Source organism: Enoplosus armatus, chromosome 16, assembly GCF_043641665.1.
Source record: "Enoplosus armatus isolate fEnoArm2 chromosome 16, fEnoArm2.hap1, whole genome shotgun sequence".
Classification (NCBI taxonomy): Eukaryota; Metazoa; Chordata; class Actinopteri; order Centrarchiformes; family Enoplosidae; genus Enoplosus; species Enoplosus armatus.
Genome location: NC_092195.1, coordinates 8196406 through 8214142, shown reverse-complemented (window position 1 = coordinate 8214142; position 17737 = coordinate 8196406). Strand labels below are relative to the sequence as shown.

Sequence of the window (17737 nt, the reverse complement as noted above, 5' to 3'; positions counted from 1 at the left end):
ATCTCTATTGATTAACTGGAAGAGGACCTCCACTCCACCCTCTCCTGTCCAGACATATGGGGTAATAAGGACCACTCTTCTCCACTGCCCCCCCCCCCCCCCTTCTTCTCTTCTCTCTCCTCTCTGCTCCCCTCACCCCAGCTAGAAAGCCTTTTAATCAGCCCTCAGGGGAATACATGGATATGATATGGGAGAAAAAGGAGGGGAAGACGGAGGGAGGAAAAGGAGACAGGGTGAGAGGAGTCCATTAGTGAAGCAGACACAATAGCTACAGGAACAGAGCGGGCACCGGGAGGTTTCCTTCAATCACAGAAACAGGCAGAGAGGCATGATAGGCCTGAAAACACACACATCCTGTAGGTTTGCACACACATGATATGCACAGAAATGAATATAAGTCTCAGTCCCTCCACTTTCTTCCGTATGTGTGTGTGCAATACACGACTGAGCAGATATCGTTCCAGAGTTACCAGGTCACATCACACAGGGCTGTTTTTCTGCTAGGCCAGAGCCATTTTCCTCTGTTTATGCAGGGCCCTTTTCTGTTTTCTTTTCCAAGGAGAAGGCTGCCAATCTCTTCGAGCCAGACCAGCTTTATCAAGGCAGCCATCTCAGTCTCTGACATCAAATCCATGACTGCTTCTCATGCTAATTTTTTTTTTATTTAAAAAAAACTGTCAGCGCCTCGCCCCACTGTTGGCCCCTCAGCCTCTTGGACTCTTGAGACATGGTGAGAGAAAAGGAAGGAGGGAGGAGAAAGTGAGGAGTGTAATCAAAGCAGCTTTGATATATATATTTTTTAATTCTGAGTTGCTGATCATAATTATATCTCAGTTCAGTTAAACAGCAAAGAGCCTTATGGAGCTGCAACATTTCAATTAGTGAACACAGGTTCCAGTTGTGATAAGTGAATAACAGGTCAGGCCTTATGATCCACAAAACCTGGGCGGTAGCTCCCCCTGGTGACCAATGCTGCATTAGCACTTTTTGGTAAAATAATTGCCTTGCAAAATAGTATCACATGTTACAGCCTGAAAATGGGAATAAAAGTTGGGAATTATTGTGTCTTACATGGCTTCGTGTGGTAATAAAAACATCAGTCCTATATTAGTGTCAATAGGGGATGTATTACTGCTGATGGAATAAAGCAGAAACACTGCTAACTGGACTAACACAAAGCAGTCAGTTTCCTGCAGACCAGAGGGACACATAATGTAGAAGAGGTCTGCACACTCCATCAGCATTAAAACAAAACCTGTATTGAAAAGGAAAAGAAATAAAGCCATGAAAAGAGCAATGCATTTTTCATTATTACAACTCAATTTGCAGAGAACGAGACCGACTTGAAATTGCTTCCATATGCCTCCGCTGCGGGGCGCCACAGAGTCTGCCAGAACGGCTGCATTATATTTTATGGTGATTTACGCTCTGTGATTGGCTGACGCAGGGTGCTGGAGTGTGGCTGGAGCTGGAGCGGCAAACCAATAGGAAGCCAGGAACGTGATTCGTTCTTTGATTGGCTAAACGCGGATGTCAATCAAGCAGCGACGGGGTCTGGAGGCAGAGAGCGGCCAGTCGGTTGTTTTGCTCTCTGGAGGACAGAGCTCCGCTGTTTGAGCCTGTTCAGTCTCACACACACACACACACACACACACACACACACACATACATACATACTACACAAGACTGTTCAAATACATTTACACTTGATGTGTTAGAATAATAACATTTACCAAAAATGTTTAGTATATTTATATATCCATAAATGTAGATGAATTACATTTTAAGGTAATTATGGTAAACCATTAATGTTATGTTATAGCCCCTATTCATAAATAAAAACCCTAATTATTGACCACACATCTACAACCACAAATATTTATCTATAATAGTTTACATTTTTGATCAAAGTAATAATTATTGCTATAGTAATTGGGGAAGGAAATTATATTATTTCCATGAGTAAACCTGATCATGATTAGGGTATTTTTAATTTGCTTTGTATGTTCATTAAGAAAAGAAATACATATTCTACAATGAACAAAAACCTTTAAATAAAACTATGGACACATAAGTGGATGGATAGATTTTTACTGGCTTTTTTTAAAGGCGTATGCATTTTTTTATTATTAGATAAATATAATTTTCTAAAACCTATACCTATTAAAAATATTATTTCAAATGCAATATCAGTCCTGCAAAATCAAGTGATTAAATTATACATTTAAAGCATTGAACTGTCTTTTGCTTTGCTAATTTAATCATCTCATTTAACCTACAGTCGAAGCCATGTAAGCTATAGTATGTCCACTGTAGATTATTAAATAAAGTAGGCTACCAATCAATAGGCTCATGTCCCAAATAATAATAACAATAATAATAATAATAATAATGATATTACTCATCCACTTTCCGCTATAGTGGACCTAAGGGCTTCTATGCCCGAAAAGTCTGATGATAAATAATTCAATAAATAAATAAAATTTGGCAAAACATATATGAGACAGTTAATTTTGGATTGGCCTAGCACTCAGCACAGCCTTAAACCTGACCCGAGACCAGTGTAAACTGTCATTACCGAGGTAGAAAAAAAATCAGAAAATAGAGACAAAATAGTCCCATGGAAGTCACCTCGACTTCCCTCAGGTTTCCCGTGAGTCTTTTCGGGACCCAAATTTGTGCGCACGCGCACTGGCCTCCCACACCTCATGTGTAATTCCACCAATCAGCTTCGTCCTCAGAGGAGTATGTGGGGGTGATTTAAGAGCTCTCCCCCAATAAATCTGTCAGAACTTCACAAAGTTGATTTAAATGTGTTTCACATCGTTATGAAAATACTTGCGGATTAATCAAGTGACTGCACGCTGGCGTCAGATCAATTGGAGTAGATTACTCTTCACAGCTTTTTTAAAGCGACGCGATTTGGAGCGTTTAGACTCTGGATTTGTCGGGCCACCAAGTCGATCTAAGCTTGCATGAGGCGGACCGCAAATGTCACTTGTTATTTTCAGGGGGGTTTTGTTATAGCTTTGCGAGACTGATGCAGCGCATAAACAGCTTATGTCGCTATTACACAGCATAGCTCTGCTATCTTAGTCGTTGGGGCTCATTGTATGAATGTTACGTTTTTGCAGCTGGCCTGCAACAATGTTGCAGCTGCATCCCGAATGAAGAGTGATGTGGCCAGTGTCAGATAAGCCCTCCAGCACGCCCGACTAGTCTGCACTAGAGTTGTTCTTGTTCTGCAGAAGGGCTCGACTTGTCTGATGTTGAGACTGTCAAGCTGACATAGGCAATGTGTGTTGAACTTGCTGTTGTGTTGAACTAGACTTGTTATGGCCCCTCATTATTGTTCCTATAATTTAATACAGGTTTGTAAACTTTGTGATGCAAAGACATATAAAAGTCTGTGTAGACTATTTCCAAAATACTTATTGCGGATTTTCATTGCACAGAAAACTCCATTACAGCGCCCACTCTCAGCGGTAAATAGGTCAGTATAGTACAGAGACCTAGAGTAAGTGTTTTCATCCAGTTGGACTTCAAAAGCTTATTCTCACTTTGCATTTATAGGCTGAAGTAATGTCAGTGTTCTGATTCTCACATTATAAAGAAATAAGAAAACGATGTAAATTCAAAATGTATCTGGTAAATTGCAGCCCATGCACAAAACGTCTTAGTCTGTGTGTCATTGTTTTTTTTTATCAAATATCTCACCAGGCTGTTGAACAAACCTAAAGACATAACAAAATATATTTAACATCTCTTTTTTGCTATAGGCTAAAAGTTTACCAGTCTACAAAGGCCGAAGTTAAGTGATGGTGAGTGGCGTTTTGTAGTTATTGCCTTGATTTAAGTGTAGTGGAAAAGTGTTCTAGAAATGGTTATGCATTCATATTACCACCACTCCCCAGCAGGAGTCGCAGTTGAGCCGTTGAGCCGTGGATCTGCCATCAACAAAGTCCAGTTTAGTGACTAGGAGCCTGTAGCCAGTTCTGTTTCCTCTGACCAGTGGAGGAAGAAATACTCAGATCTTACACTTAAGTAAAAGTAGGAAATACATGTAAATGTTTTAGTTGTTACTTTGAAGATTTCGATTTTACATACATCCATACATACATATTGAACATCCCAACATAAAAATAGTTCCACCTCTGCCAAGTTTCAACATTTAAATTTTGCTTACACATTAAGACATCAGTAATAATAAAATAAAGATAAATAAAAATGTGAATGCAAGACTTTCAGTTTTTTTGTTTTACTTAAGTAAAGGATGTGAATGTTTCTTCCACCACTGGATATACAGTACATACTGTGTGTATTTTATTATTTTCTTCCACAATGAATGTTTTCTAAAGGTGCAACCAGTGTCTGTTTTTAATTCTGTCTGTCTTCTGGTTCTGTTCTTTTGATATAACTCAAGGCTGTGCTTAATCACACCACTGACATGAGCCAGCATAGGCCTTGGATAACTTGATATCAGCAAACACATGTTAATCTGAGAGACAGAGACCCTGGATGTCTGAGTGTATCAAGGCACAAGTATTATAAAATCATCCCTTTTGATATTGCCTTGATGAAGGCAAACTAGTTTATGCCAGAGATCTTAGAGAAGGACAGACTGAGCTCCTCTTAAACAATTGATTTTGTGTACCCTTTATCATTTGTTTTGTGCTCGTTGTTCTCGTATGACTTATGATTGTAAAATTTAAAAAACATATGGGGCACAAACAATAGCAAACAGGGCTTTGCCTTCCTTATTTCATCCTTGATCAGTTTGTGTCTCTGTAGCAGTAGAAGTGAACTGTGCAGGGGCCTATATACAGCCTATATACAGTACATATAAGTTATCAATCTTACTCAGCTGGAGGGGACAGCCTCAAACAGTTGTAACAGGCAACTTTATCTTGTTCCAACATTCTTGGGATGAGGGAAAATGTGTATGTACAGTATGAGCAATGTGAACAAGTTAACAGGCATACGTGTATTCAAAACAATAGTTCTGATTAAACATTATGATTCAGATAATATGTGGACAGCATCCTGGACTATAAAACCACTGATGAGACAGGCATTGAAAGATCCAAATGGTTGCTCCATGGCCAAGAATATGCTGACCTCATTATCAGAATCAGAATCAGAAATACTTTATAGATCCCCGGGGGGAAATTACATAGTTACAGGTGCTCCCATTCAAGAGTAGAAAAGTAGCATAAATTTAGAAATGAGAAGTATGTACAAATAAAGATATAAAAAATAAAATATATACATTTACAATATTTAAGTGAAAAATCAATATATACAATAACAATGTGTGTGTGTGTATATATATATATATATTGCACTGGTAGGTGAAATAAGTCCAGGATCAGTCTGTTTATTCTGAGTGTCTGACACTCAGAGGGAGGTGCTGAACAGTTTGATGGCCACAGAATGATTTTCTGTGGCGCTATGTTGTGCATTTGGGTGGAATGAGTCTTTCACTAAAGGTGCTCTTGTACCTGACCAGTGGAGGATGTGAGACATTGTCCAAGATGACCCGTAGCTTGGACAGCATCCTCCTCTCTGACACCACCGTCAGAGAGTCCAGCTCCACCCCCACAACATCACTGGCCTTGCAGATCAGTTTGTTGAGTCTGCTGGAGTCTGCCACCCTCAGCCTGCTGCCCCAGCATGCAACAGCATAGAGGATAGCACTGGCCACCACAGACTCATAAAACATCCTCAGCACAGTCTGGCAGATGTTGAAGGACCTCAGCCGCCTCAGAAAATAGAGACGGCTCTGGCCCTTCTTGTAGAGGGCATTAGTGTTCTTCGCTGCAGTTACATTATCAATAACATCAGTCTGAATTGTTACAGATTGATCTGAGAGGGACTAATGTTTCAGAAAAACACATTTTATGTGTGATAATATTGTGTTCAATCTAATAGTGTACTGTATCTTAGACCCATGGTTGACTTGCACAAATTCAACTCAAGATTGAACTTTTAAAAGTTAAAATCCCCTCTTTCTAATTCCCATTCTAATATCATGGACATTGCTGGATTTACCAGCATTAAGTATTTGGTCCACAATGTAAATGTGTTCTGTTACAAATGAAAAACCTGCATTCAATATTTTACTTACAAGTGGAGAGTTTTATCAGGAGAATTTACTAAAAATATCTCATTATGCAGAATTGCCCCTTTCAGATTGTTTTTTCATTTTAATCTTGAAATTGGTAGAGGCTGAGCTGTTTTAGCTATTTTATATAGTGTTGGGTAATTCCATAACAATGCATTGTTTTCCATAAATGTTTTGAAAGAAAATCTGGATAGTGACTAGGCTATGTACTAAAATAGTCTACATTACTTCTTACTTTTCACCAATTTCCATGAATATAGCATGAGCTGATTGTTTTAGATGTGCAGTGGGTAAGGTGTTTTGTTGAAGGCAGGGTTCTGCTGTTGGCACTCCCCTGTGATAGGGGTTTATAGTCACAGTTGAACAAGTTCAGACTGTAATTCAGCCACTTACCAGTAGGCCAAACATGGGACAAATGCAGGTCAGTAGCACACACATACCGGAACTGGAGCCTGACCATGCTCCTGAGAAATACCTATGGAGTCAATGAACCTTTGAATGTTGGAAATGAATACTACAACGAACAATATTGATGAATATGAGTATTCCTGGAGTGATATCAGTTTGGTTTCTGCTATTATTCCTGTAAATAATGTGTGTAGTTATAAACAGGGTGGGGTCTGTCGGTAGTTACTTGCTCTCATTGGTCAAAATTCTAACTGACATTCATCGTGTCCAATCACATTCTGTTGCGGTGAACGCTTTGGTCCAATCTACATGAGTTATGCAAAACCTGAAACGAAGTTTCCCCAGTAGCACCACTCTGCGGTGACAGCATTTAGCCTTTCAGATGTTTCAATTTCTGTTTAATTAGAAACGTCCGGAAGGTTTTGATAGCTAGGTGTCGCCGACGAATAATTTCTCCACTATAAAGGACCGAAGAGACATTTTCGCTATGTTTGCGCAGAGGTTCCCGTTAACCGGTAATTGAAGCTGATAGCGAACTGCTAACAGCTAGCATAGCTATCTAACGATTTCGCCGGTACAGGCGGACCTCTTTGTCTGACAGGGGAAGGCGTGCTCTTTTGTTAGGCTTTTCCCTTTGTCCATTCGGGAAAGAGGAACTGTTTGGTCAGGATTTCGTAATTATCTGCTGTTCTGAAAGTATTTAGAAAATGCAAATCGCGAAAAAATACTTCACAGACGGCCTGATTCAGTTAACGATCTTACTCAGTTTGATTGGAGTTCGTGTGGATATCGACAGCTACTTAAGCGGCTATTATACGCCTCTGATAGAGATTAACTTGGGTCCTAGCTCAGCCTACACCCAGACACCCTTTCATAATTTGAGAGACACTCTTGACGGATACAGTGTGCACCCAAAATGTCCCGAGTTGGACTATTTCTTTGCAAGTCGTCGACTACTAGACGAGGTGAGGACACTCGGCTCCCCGCGGTTCCCCACACAGTTGAACGCATGGCTGGTACACCAAGTGTCTGCCACTGACAAGGCTGACTGTGGGCCTTCAACCAGCAACAACACTGACACCAACTCAGGGTTAGAAAGCCCCGGAGACGAAGCCAGGGATGACAGTGAGCACCTGCCTGACAGTGGCCAAGAGGTGTGCCAAACAACCCCTGAACTCCGACAAGGGCCTTGTAACGCTGGAGCCTGCGGGTTTCTTAAAGAGGCAAGTGTGAGTGTGTGTGATGTAACATGTAACAAGTTAAACAGACAGACAGACGAACTAAGCTATAAGACCGAGACGGTTGGCTGATCAGATAAAGTACTTGACTAACTGAGGTGATGAATCAGAGTTAAAACGTCCTCAGTGCTTAATAGAGCAGCTAATGCTATCATTAGCTTGCTAGCAGCACTAACCCACGTTATACAATGAGGAGTGTCCATCCCACAAGTAACTTATTATGTTGTAACATTTCCTGGTGCGCCACCAAACAAGACAACATAATGTGATAACTTGTTTGCATAACCAGACATGTGCATTCACTTTGTATAGCTCTACCACTCCTGGGTCACAAATTGCAGTTCAGTGATTAACGTCTGCTACACCTGTCACCCTTCACTATTGTCACATTAAGCCCTCCCTGAATAGTCAGGACAATAGAATTAACTTCACAAATAAGACCCTAATAAGACCAATGTATTGGGTGACCATGCAGCTGTAAAACTACGATTGGCCAAGAGTTTCACTCACTACTTGTTGTTGATTGAAAATATGTGTTGTTTCATATTATGTGAAAATGCCATCTGTAATCTGTGACTGCTATTAACCCTAATCATGCACACACACACCTTATATTCAATTCTCCCAGTGATCAAGTCTTTCTAGCTAAGTGTAGAAACAGCTGCTTGGTGGATGTTATGTCCTGAGGGCAATTGATGTCGCCATTTGTGTAACTATATCCCCTTTCTTTAGACTCAGCCGCCAGCTGTGGGCCCTGAGAGGTGGAGAAGTGAGGCTTAGACCCACACCCTGTTTGCTTACACAAAAGTGGTGGTCCATACTTGAACACTGCCCCCTCCCAGGGTTCTTGTTCACATGGATAATGTGGTGTTGACACATCTTTACACTCTTCATTTGTAAAATAATTAATAGCTTAACTGTTTGTAGGGTAAGGTGTTGTGGTTTTTGGAAGTACAATGTTTCAAAGGAGAGGAGTACAGCACATTTGAAGCTGGAAAAGCTGACAAGCTCAGACGGAGCTTGGGCAGAACTGGGCAGGTGTGGAGTACAGCTTGTCATATTATTGCCTCTAGCATTAACGTAAAAACGGATTTAGCAATCATTCTCTTTTTGGAACTGGTGAGAATGCGCCCCCTTATCACTTGGGGCACGGAAAATTATTTTTTGTCTGTGTTTGGAGATATCAAGAATATTGTGTCTATGGCAGACAGCTGGTGACCTACATTAAATGCTGTACTTGGTGTATCGGAGTGTCTTAGAACATCTAGCAGGGTTAGGTCATCTCTGAGAGTAATTAGCCTAACTGTTAGTATATTGAAAGATACTTAACCCTACTTATATACACAAATGCACCAGCTCACACATTTCTAATTCGTCATGAAAGGCCCTGACCGCAGTTGGCAAGACGATGAAAGAAAGTTAAATTTAGTCTGTCCAGTTGATATCTGTTCCAACAACTACTTGTTATCTGCGATGGCCATATTGTATGTAATTGTCTTTAAGGTCTTTGGATGTCAGCTAACAACTTTTTATTTTTTCCTTTCTCTTCTGTCCTGAATCCTCTCACTCTCCTGTTTCCCAATTCCATCTTCCTTTTCTCTCCATCTGCCTTTTTTGCCCTACCAGGAGGATGATATCAAAGTTAAAGAGGAGGAAGAACCTGCCCCACTCACTCAGCTGGCTCACAGTTCTACACTGGAACAAGAGGTATGATCCTGGTTTGTCACACTGTACAGGTTTTCTTTTAAGAGTACACTCGACAGTGTTTGTCAATTTGTCACAATATATGTATCATGCTTGCATTAAATGTACTGTCCTGTGATAGTGTTGAAAATTACTTTACACTTATTTTTAACCAGAATTATCACATTACGTCGTCTCTCAAATTTCACCATTCTGATAACAGTGCTGTTGTGGTAATCTGTGTGAGAATAGGGATGTTGGACCGCAATAATTACCGTTTGTCTCACAGGGAAATACTTTGTGTTTCAGTTCCTTTTCCTAATAATTATACAGCTTGCTTTGACACAAATACTTTAATTCACATTGGAGATAAAACATATGTCTTACTCTGTCAGTACTGTATTCTCTGCATTCATTAGTACATTACATTAAAAAAAAAAAAAATGTTGTGCCTATTTCAGAGTCTGCTCGAAGGAATCACCACTCTGTCTGATCCAGCACGGCACCATCCTCTAACCATTGATATTGACCAACACTGGAGCAATTTACTCTCTCTGTCTGTTACTGACCTTGACGTAAGTTGTCTTCTCATCTTCATTACAAACACCTGGAAATTAATTTTACAGGCTTAATATCAGTTTGCAAACAGTAATTTAGATGCAAAAGCTAGTAACCATGAGTATGTTACAACAGAGAGTTTTGTGTCCCGTGATGATCTACATGTTGTGGAGGATTTTCAACATTACAAAGACTAAAATTCAATTTAAACGTATGTCCCATGTGTAGGACTTGGATTCCCTTGTTACTGAACGTCTGTCAGACCTCGACACAGACATCACCCGTGCCATCAGTCAGGATGTCAGTTTGCATGATGCTATGGTAACCAGTGCTGGAGCGTTTGGTGTGGCTTCCGAAAGAGCTGAGTCCAGGCCAGTCACCCAACAACAAAGAACCCTCTTCCGACTGGAATCCACAGGCTCCTCACACTCAGACGCGTCACCAGGGATGGCAGTGGGCCTGGCTGCTCTCCCCTTTGCGTCAGTATGTAATTTAACTGGAAATGTGTCACCACATAGTGCACTGGGTGGCTGTCTGGATGAGGCAGTGTTTGACCAGATCAATCAGCTAGGTTTGGAAGGCCTGGACAATATGGACACCCAGCTGATGGGCTGTCTGGAGAGCATAGACCCACAGGTCCTTGAGGACTTGGACTCAGACTCCGGGCTCTCCTTGGAGAGCAGCTCTGGAGGTCCAGTCTCCCCAGGTTGGTTCAAATCTCTACAAATACTTGTAGTTTACATGTCTTTATTGCCATGGTTTGTAAAACCAAGAAATTGTTCATTATACATACTAATACAATAATTAACTCCTCACTCATCCAGGCTCATCTGAGATGTCATCGTCATCCAGTTCATATTGTGAGGATGAGTGTGGAGCTACAGGCTACAGCAGTGAGGTGGATTCAGTCCCCTCAAAAGGCATCATGGACTACACCACAACGTGGTCACCCATTGATCTGAGTGAGAGTGTGTGGCATGACCACAGCTACTCCTCTCCTGCTTTCTTCAACCAGCCATCAGTAACACTTCCCCACAAAGGTATCAAAGAGGAGCCTCTCAGCGATGATGAGGATGGGCCAAGTTTGGACGAGAGGGAGATGAGTCGGGATGAGCTGCGCGCCCGTGCCATGTTTATTCCGTTCTCTGTCTTGCAGATTGTCAACATGCCAGTGGAGGAGTTCCTGGAGGTCCTTGACGGTCACGGCTTCTCCCCTGAGCAAGTGACCCTCCTGAGGGACATCCGCAGGCGGGGGAAGAACAAACTGGCAGCACAAAACTGCCGGAAGCGCAAACTAGATGCCATCACAGGGCTCCAGGAGGAGGTGGAAAGATTGCAAGCTCAGAGAGACAGGTTACTGAGGGAGAAACAGCTTACAGCCAAAACAATGGGTGCTGTTGGCCAGCAAATAAAACAGCTGACCAGAGACGTCCTGGCCCGGCTAAGGGATGATTCAGGACAGCCCCTGAACCCAGAAAGATTCACCCTGCAGTGCGGGGCTAACGGGAGAGTTGTAGTTCAGCCTGTAAGACGGCCTGTTGTCTCCACATCAACTGGCAACAAAACAGACAAGAGAAAGAAGGAGAAAAAGCAATGATGCAGTATTGCCAGATGAGACTTGAGCTTTTAGGTTTTTGGATATTTCTTACTTGCCTGACTCTGGTTTTGGGATCTCCTCTTTTGTATACGTGTGTGTGGATTCACCGCTGTTGGGAGCCTAAATCGGCAAAAGCTGCAAAAACAAAAGGAACTCAGAACAAAAATCTCTGTAAATATAATTTCTCATGGGAAAAATGTAGCTTACACACTGGACATTCTTTGCTTAAAGATGGACAAGGCACCCAGGGCAGTTTAAGGCAACAGCTAAGCTGCTGGCGATGCTACCAGTCTCTCTTTGTGCCTGTTAACATTAAAGTCATTGAGTCTTACCCTTTTTACAGACAAGCGTAGACAACCAGACATGTCTAAAAGTCAACATGGCCAGCATTGTAACAGTTACTGGATAGAGATGTAGGAGGAGGATTCTGTTTGTTTGTTTGTTTCCATGTAATCTTGCCTCTCAATGTAAACCTGTTCAGTATAAGGAGGAGGTTAAACATTGTATTTATTAAAGTTTCTGTGGTTCCTGAAATGCTTATATGCATCATGAGACCGTCGAGGACAGTATCTCTTTTTCATAATGGTAAGTTTATCTCAAAGTGGTGAGAATATTGGAACATTACCTTTCTAAAGTTTACAGATTTGTTTCCGGTATTTGAGGGCATGTGCTGTTCAGTAGAAATTTGAACTGAAATGTAAAAAAATATAATAATTCTTTTCCTTATGTGTCTTGAAGGCATACGATATACCAATGATTAAACTGACAAGGCCTTAATTTGCATTGGACAAGTGTTTGGATATTGTGTGTGTACATGATCCACAGATGCACATTGTCATGACAAAAATACGTTTTGAGAGGCTACCATGTTATGTTTTAAATTGATATTGAATAATTAGTTTCAAGCACAATTTTGCTCAACCCTTTCATTCCAATTAAGAGTTTTTGGCAAGATTATATTCTACCTCACACCTTAGTTTGTTAGATTTTGGATGAATAAAAAAAATGTAAGTGCACTGTAAGTGTAAGTACAAATTATTCATTATGAAATGGCCCTAATTGGGAAACCATCCCATTTCTGAAAAAAAAAAACACAATCACCAACTCTATTTAATAGGATGTTGCTTTTGATATACTTGAGATTATCTGAGAGTTGAATTAAGTATTGCAATAAGAAGTTGCCATCTTATTTTTGGGCACACCGTTTAATACAGTCAGATGAGTGAGTGAATTAAATGGAGAAGGGTGCATAAAATAGTTACTCCTGTGACTCATTAAGTATTTTCTTTCCTAGTTCTTCACACATTTGTATTTAATTTTCTGGCTTGACCAAGAGTTTATGTTGCTGTTTGTATAAATTTATAAATTTGTTGTGTTTTTTTTTGTTGTTGCTGGAGCAAATGTTTTTGATTGCATGACGATTTTTGAATGTTGATAGTATGATTTTGCTTAGGGAATTTGAAATGCTTTTGCAAACATTGTTTTTTTTTCTGGAAAAAAAAAAGAAAAATATAAACTGACTGTCTCTCTTGTGCCACTGTTTTAGGATCATAACTACCCCTGTTTGAATAGCCAGCATCAATGACATCTGCAAGCTAAATTATACTTTTTGATGGCAACATGAACTTTATTTTTAAACCACACTTGCGGCTTCGAATAGGTATATTCTACCAAGGTCTTTGAAGGACGGAGTGTTGAAACTAAATGGTACCTAGCCACTAGGCACAAAGGTAAAAAGCGAAGCGCGTTTTCCTCGCAGGCTTCCGTAAAAGACTCACGATTGGCTTTTGGCGCCCGACCTACAGTGTTACAGCAAAGAGATAAAGCAAAGGCTGACCGCGTGGTAAGAAGGCGTCATTGAAGCTATTTCTGTTGTTTTTAGGGAGCGTATGCACAAATAATTTATTTTGAACGGTGCATCGTGCAACATTTACCGTTCAGTCGGTTGGTCGATCCAGACAAGCTAACCGTAGCTTTGTCTCACTAGTTGGACCCTGTAGCAGGCAACACAATTTGCACAGAAAGAGTGAGCCATAACGTTTACGTTACCCCAACAGTGTTAGCTAGCTATACTGTTTAAGCATGCTTACATCAGTGCATTGTCAGTGTATGCTAACGTATCTCACAGTATATTGCAATGTTTTGACTACATTAACATCACCAAGCTAAAAGTAGAAGTGCCTTCCAGTATTTAGTTGTATCCTCGGGCCTTTTTTTTTTTTTATCATAGCGAACCAGGCGGTAACGTTAATTTAAATATTGAAATAGCTAATGTAACGTCACGAAGTTGTGCGTTAGCTTGTTTCTTCACAGCACGAGTCTTAATTGCATTGCAGGTGGCACAGTATAGTCAATGACTATCTCTACCACCCAGGCCTGAAATATTATAAGCTAACGTTCCAGTTAGCACGCTAGCTAACATTAACCTACATATCGCCATCTCGTGATTTGACTAACGTTAGCTTTGAGTAGTTTTGCACAACGCGCAGCTAACTTGATTTGCATTATATTTTTGCTTACGCGTTGCCATATTCGTCACCGGGTACTTCTTAGTTAGAATAACATCAGCTATCATAATGAGGTTGTTTACGGCCCCTTCCTCTGTGGCTGATAATGGACATGATGGCTGTTATTGGGATGATGTCTTGTTTTTCTTCCCTACAACATAATTAAGTTAAGAGCAGTAGCTTTCAGCATATTCATGTGAAATGTTTGGGTGGAATTGCAAAAACCCATAAACGGGTGAAGTTCTCACACCCCCTCTCGTTTTTAGTGCACAACATGGGCAAGAAGCAGAATACCAAGGGTAAGAAGGATTCGCAGGAGACGCAGGAGGAACCAGAGGAATTTGTTGTGGAAAAAGTACTCGACCAACGTATTGTCAATGGGAAAGTAGAATTCTTCCTGAAGTGGAAAGGATTTACAGAGTGAGTTGCCTGGGACACCTGCCCCCGCTGAGCTGGAAGTGCTTCCCTGGTATGGGGTTGTGCTATGCTTTTGTCCATAACCATTTTGGTTGCACGAATAAGCTGCCATTCTGCATACAAGCTAGTTTTTAAAGTTAACCATGTTGTTTGCATCAGTATCGTTGGAAATCTGTGTCGAGGGATGTTTTGGGATGCAAATGTTGACCCTCTTCCTGCTCATTTAGTGCGGACAATACCTGGGAGCCAGAGGAGAACCTGGATTGTCCAGAGCTGATTTCAGGGTTTTTGGAAGCACAGAAGAACGTTAAGGAGAAGCCTGCTCCCGTTAAGAGGAAGGCATCAACAGAGGAGCCAGAGACAGAAGCCAAGAAGAAAGATGTGGTGAGTTCACTAATAGTTTCACATACCTCTCCAACCAGCATTGGACGTGAGAGATGACACCTATTCAATTTAGCAGTGGGAATCATTCACATGAGGGTAATTTCTCATGATTCAGAAAAATGTAAACACTACCTTTTATTGTTTAGGCCAACCAAATAATGTTAAAACACCATTGTTACATGATATATATTTAATATATATTCAAGTAAGAGCTGTTATTTAAATGCTGCAGCTACCTGGAGTGACTCAAAGTTATCCTATATCATTCGGAGAAAAAATTGTGAATCATTGCTCCAGTTTCCACATATGCTTATGTGTTCTGTTGTCGCCACTTATAGGCTGAGAAACCACGTGGCTTTGCAAGGAACCTTGACCCAGAGCGAATCATTGGAGCAACAGACAGTAGTGGGGAGTTGATGTTCTTGATGAAATGGTGAGTACAGAATGAAATAATCCTCTTCATGTGCAAACAGCTCAAACTATTATTCTTTTTGATTTTCTTTTTTGCACTTGAAACATTTAATACTCCCACCAGTAAGTCCATCAGTACCTGTGATGATACTTTTTGCTTTGTGGTATCCCTCAGAGATCAATAAAATGTACATTCAGCCAGGTACGGCTGCTGTAACAGATTTTACCTCCAGTTTTAACCTTTAACCTGAGGTAGAAATGAACAGATTTGTAGTAGACGAGGGTCCACAGTGGCTATAATGTTTTTCTTCCTCCTTTTCTATGTTTTTCTTTAGGAAAGACTCAGATGAAGCAGATTTGGTCCCAGCCCGTGAGGCCAACACTCGCTGCCCTCAGGTGGTCATTTCCTTCTATGAGGAGAGACTGACATGGCATTCCTGTCCAGAGGATGAAGCTCAGTAGTACTTCCCTTTGGTCCCTGCAGTCCCCTTGCACCACCTACGCCCTTTTCCTCAGGACTGACTTTTTTCTCCTCTGGCTTGCCTTCTAGTTTTAGCTATCTTAGTTACTTTTTGAAGATGTTTCAACCCTCGCATTCTGTGGCAGTCAAGGAGAGGGAGAGCGATGTTGTTGTACATATTAGCTGAACTGATGGTGAGAGAACAGGTGGTGGTGTTGTGATGTATATTGAAGTCTTCCAGTATCATTATGATTTATGTGATGGCAGTTTAGAAACCATACTCTTTGATAGAACCCATCACTGCCCATGTTCATACCTGGTCAGATTTAGGAAATTCTAAATGGTTAATTTGGTCTGTTAAGCTTTCAACCACCTCTTGTTTCACCATGTCAATCTCATGTAAGATTCTGATTTTTGTTTCCACACTAGTGCTAATGTTCTAAAAGTGCATTTTGTATACTCTGCCTGTAAATATTATTTGAAGTTCTAATAAAGGTTTTAAGTGACCAAATTCCACTGCTAAGTTGTTATGGTTACAAGGAAATATCTATTAAGAATTGGCAAAATAAACGCTGGTTTTGACGAAGTAGAGCTTACATTTTGATAGTGTTTGAAACCCATAACTTGGTTTATAATTTGGACCTCCAAATGAATGTTCCTGTCCCATTTCCTGCACAAAGTTTTCAGGGTTAACTGTTTATTTTGTCTCAGTGTTGCAATTTGGGTTCATTCTGGCTCTTTATGGTGGTCATGTATATGCATGTGTATATTCAAATTTGAGCACAAAAACTTTAAGTGATGACAAAATTCCAAAATGTTTTTCAGCTGGCCCCTAAGTAGTTTATGACTTAATGTTTGACCTCTGACATCGAGTATGGTTTCCTTTTGTTGTTGTTTCCTGCACATGACGAGTCAGGAGGTCTAAGATCTAACAGAATACTGCTTCAGTATTGAGCTAAATCATGTTAATCAAGTAATAGTCATAGTATAAATACTGGAGATAACCAGCATCAGCACACAAGGGGAACATGCATTATTAGTTTAGCTGAGTTTGTGACCAATCTGTGAATGTCCAAAGTATTTTTACTCATGTATATCAATATCTTTGCTAGTTTTACCTGAGTAAATAATTTCCACCCTTGCCAATCTGTGGTGACTCCCTACTCAGTAGCAACTCGAACCATCAGCTGAGACCAGCAGTGATGGGTCTCTCTGCATGTCTTGGCCATGTCGCCAGATGGCATGGCTGCTGCTGCAGCAGAGTGGAGAACAGTCTCATGACTGGCATTAGGGCATGGGAGATGGACTTTGGACCTTGGTGCATTAGTGTAGATGCCGTTTCTAAGGCAACTCACAGAGGTTTTGGTTTCTGTAGTAAAATCCCTCACGACACTCCTAAACAGCTAAAGTGACAATGGAAATCATATTCTTTCCTAAATGAACCTGTTTGTTATCTTAATAGGTTTGGTTCCAAAAATGTTGATAAAGAAAAGGCAGTTGAAAGGTATTCAATTCTTCCTGCCTTCCTACCAGGAAACAATTGGGAATCTCGTCATGAAAGCAGACAATGTACAGACATTTTTCAAAAAAGTTGTCTTTATGTCTTTCCGACACCACATTACGAAAGAGAGCAGGTTCATGTAGACATATTTTATGTCAAAGGAAAAGAGAATAGTTAAAAAAACAAACTCACGTTTGATGGGACATTCTAAATCTGGAATATCTTGATTAAGTCAAACCTCTAATCAGTGCAGCACAGTCGTCACCTGTATGCTAATCTCAGATCATCTCACCATATCTCTACAGTGAAAACAGGAGTCCTCCCTTGATCAAGCTCTTCTGATGGTACATTTTCTGAAAATATATTTGGGTTTTCTTCATGTTGGTATATACAGTCAAAGCTGAAGAATTGTGGTAGATATGGGATGTTAATGTAATGTAAAACGATTT

The 17737-nt window shown here is 40.6% G+C and overlaps 2 protein-coding genes across 4 annotated transcripts; both read left to right on the top strand.

Moving 5' to 3' along the window:
• The first annotated feature begins 7239 nt into the window (after positions 1–7239).
• nfe2l3 (nfe2 like bZIP transcription factor 3) lies at positions 7240–12142 on the top strand. Its single transcript, XM_070922071.1, has 5 exons — positions 7240–7755; positions 9397–9477; positions 9915–10028; positions 10240–10717; positions 10836–12142. The coding sequence occupies exons 1-5, from the start codon at positions 7240–7242 to the stop codon at positions 11606–11608; spliced, it is 1962 nt and encodes a 653-aa protein (XP_070778172.1). The 3' UTR covers positions 11609–12142.
• Positions 12143–13382: 1240 nt separating this feature from the next.
• On the top strand, positions 13383–16302 carry cbx3a (chromobox homolog 3a (HP1 gamma homolog, Drosophila)). Of its 3 annotated transcripts, none has more exons than XM_070921394.1 (5): positions 13383–13451; positions 14382–14535; positions 14760–14916; positions 15255–15349; positions 15663–16302. In XM_070921394.1, the coding sequence occupies exons 2-5, from the start codon at positions 14390–14392 to the stop codon at positions 15787–15789; spliced, it is 525 nt and encodes a 174-aa protein (XP_070777495.1). In that variant the 5' UTR covers positions 13383–13451; positions 14382–14389; the 3' UTR covers positions 15790–16302. The 3 variants fall into 3 exon arrangements, with proteins under 3 accessions (XP_070777495.1, XP_070777496.1, XP_070777494.1); XM_070921395.1 differs by lacking the exon at positions 13383–13451 and adding an exon at positions 13466–13634 and having other exon boundaries at positions 14760–14913; XM_070921393.1 differs by lacking the exon at positions 13383–13451 and adding an exon at positions 13467–13634.
• Positions 16303–17737: the final 1435 nt, after the last annotated feature.

Coding starts and splice junctions, on each gene's coding strand:
- nfe2l3 (XM_070922071.1), top strand. CDS start 7,240: ATGCAAATCGCGAAAAAATACTTCACAGACGGCCTGATTCAGTTAACG. Junction 7,756..9,396: donor CCTGCGGGTTTCTTAAAGAG/GCAAGTGTGAGT, acceptor TTGCCCTACCAG/GAGGATGATATCAAAGTTAA. Junction 10,029..10,239: donor TGTCTGTTACTGACCTTGAC/GTAAGTTGTCTT, acceptor TCCCATGTGTAG/GACTTGGATTCCCTTGTTAC.
- cbx3a (XM_070921393.1), top strand. Junction 14,917..15,254: donor AAGCCAAGAAGAAAGATGTG/GTGAGTTCACTA, acceptor CGCCACTTATAG/GCTGAGAAACCACGTGGCTT. Junction 15,350..15,662: donor TTGATGTTCTTGATGAAATG/GTGAGTACAGAA, acceptor GTTTTTCTTTAG/GAAAGACTCAGATGAAGCAG.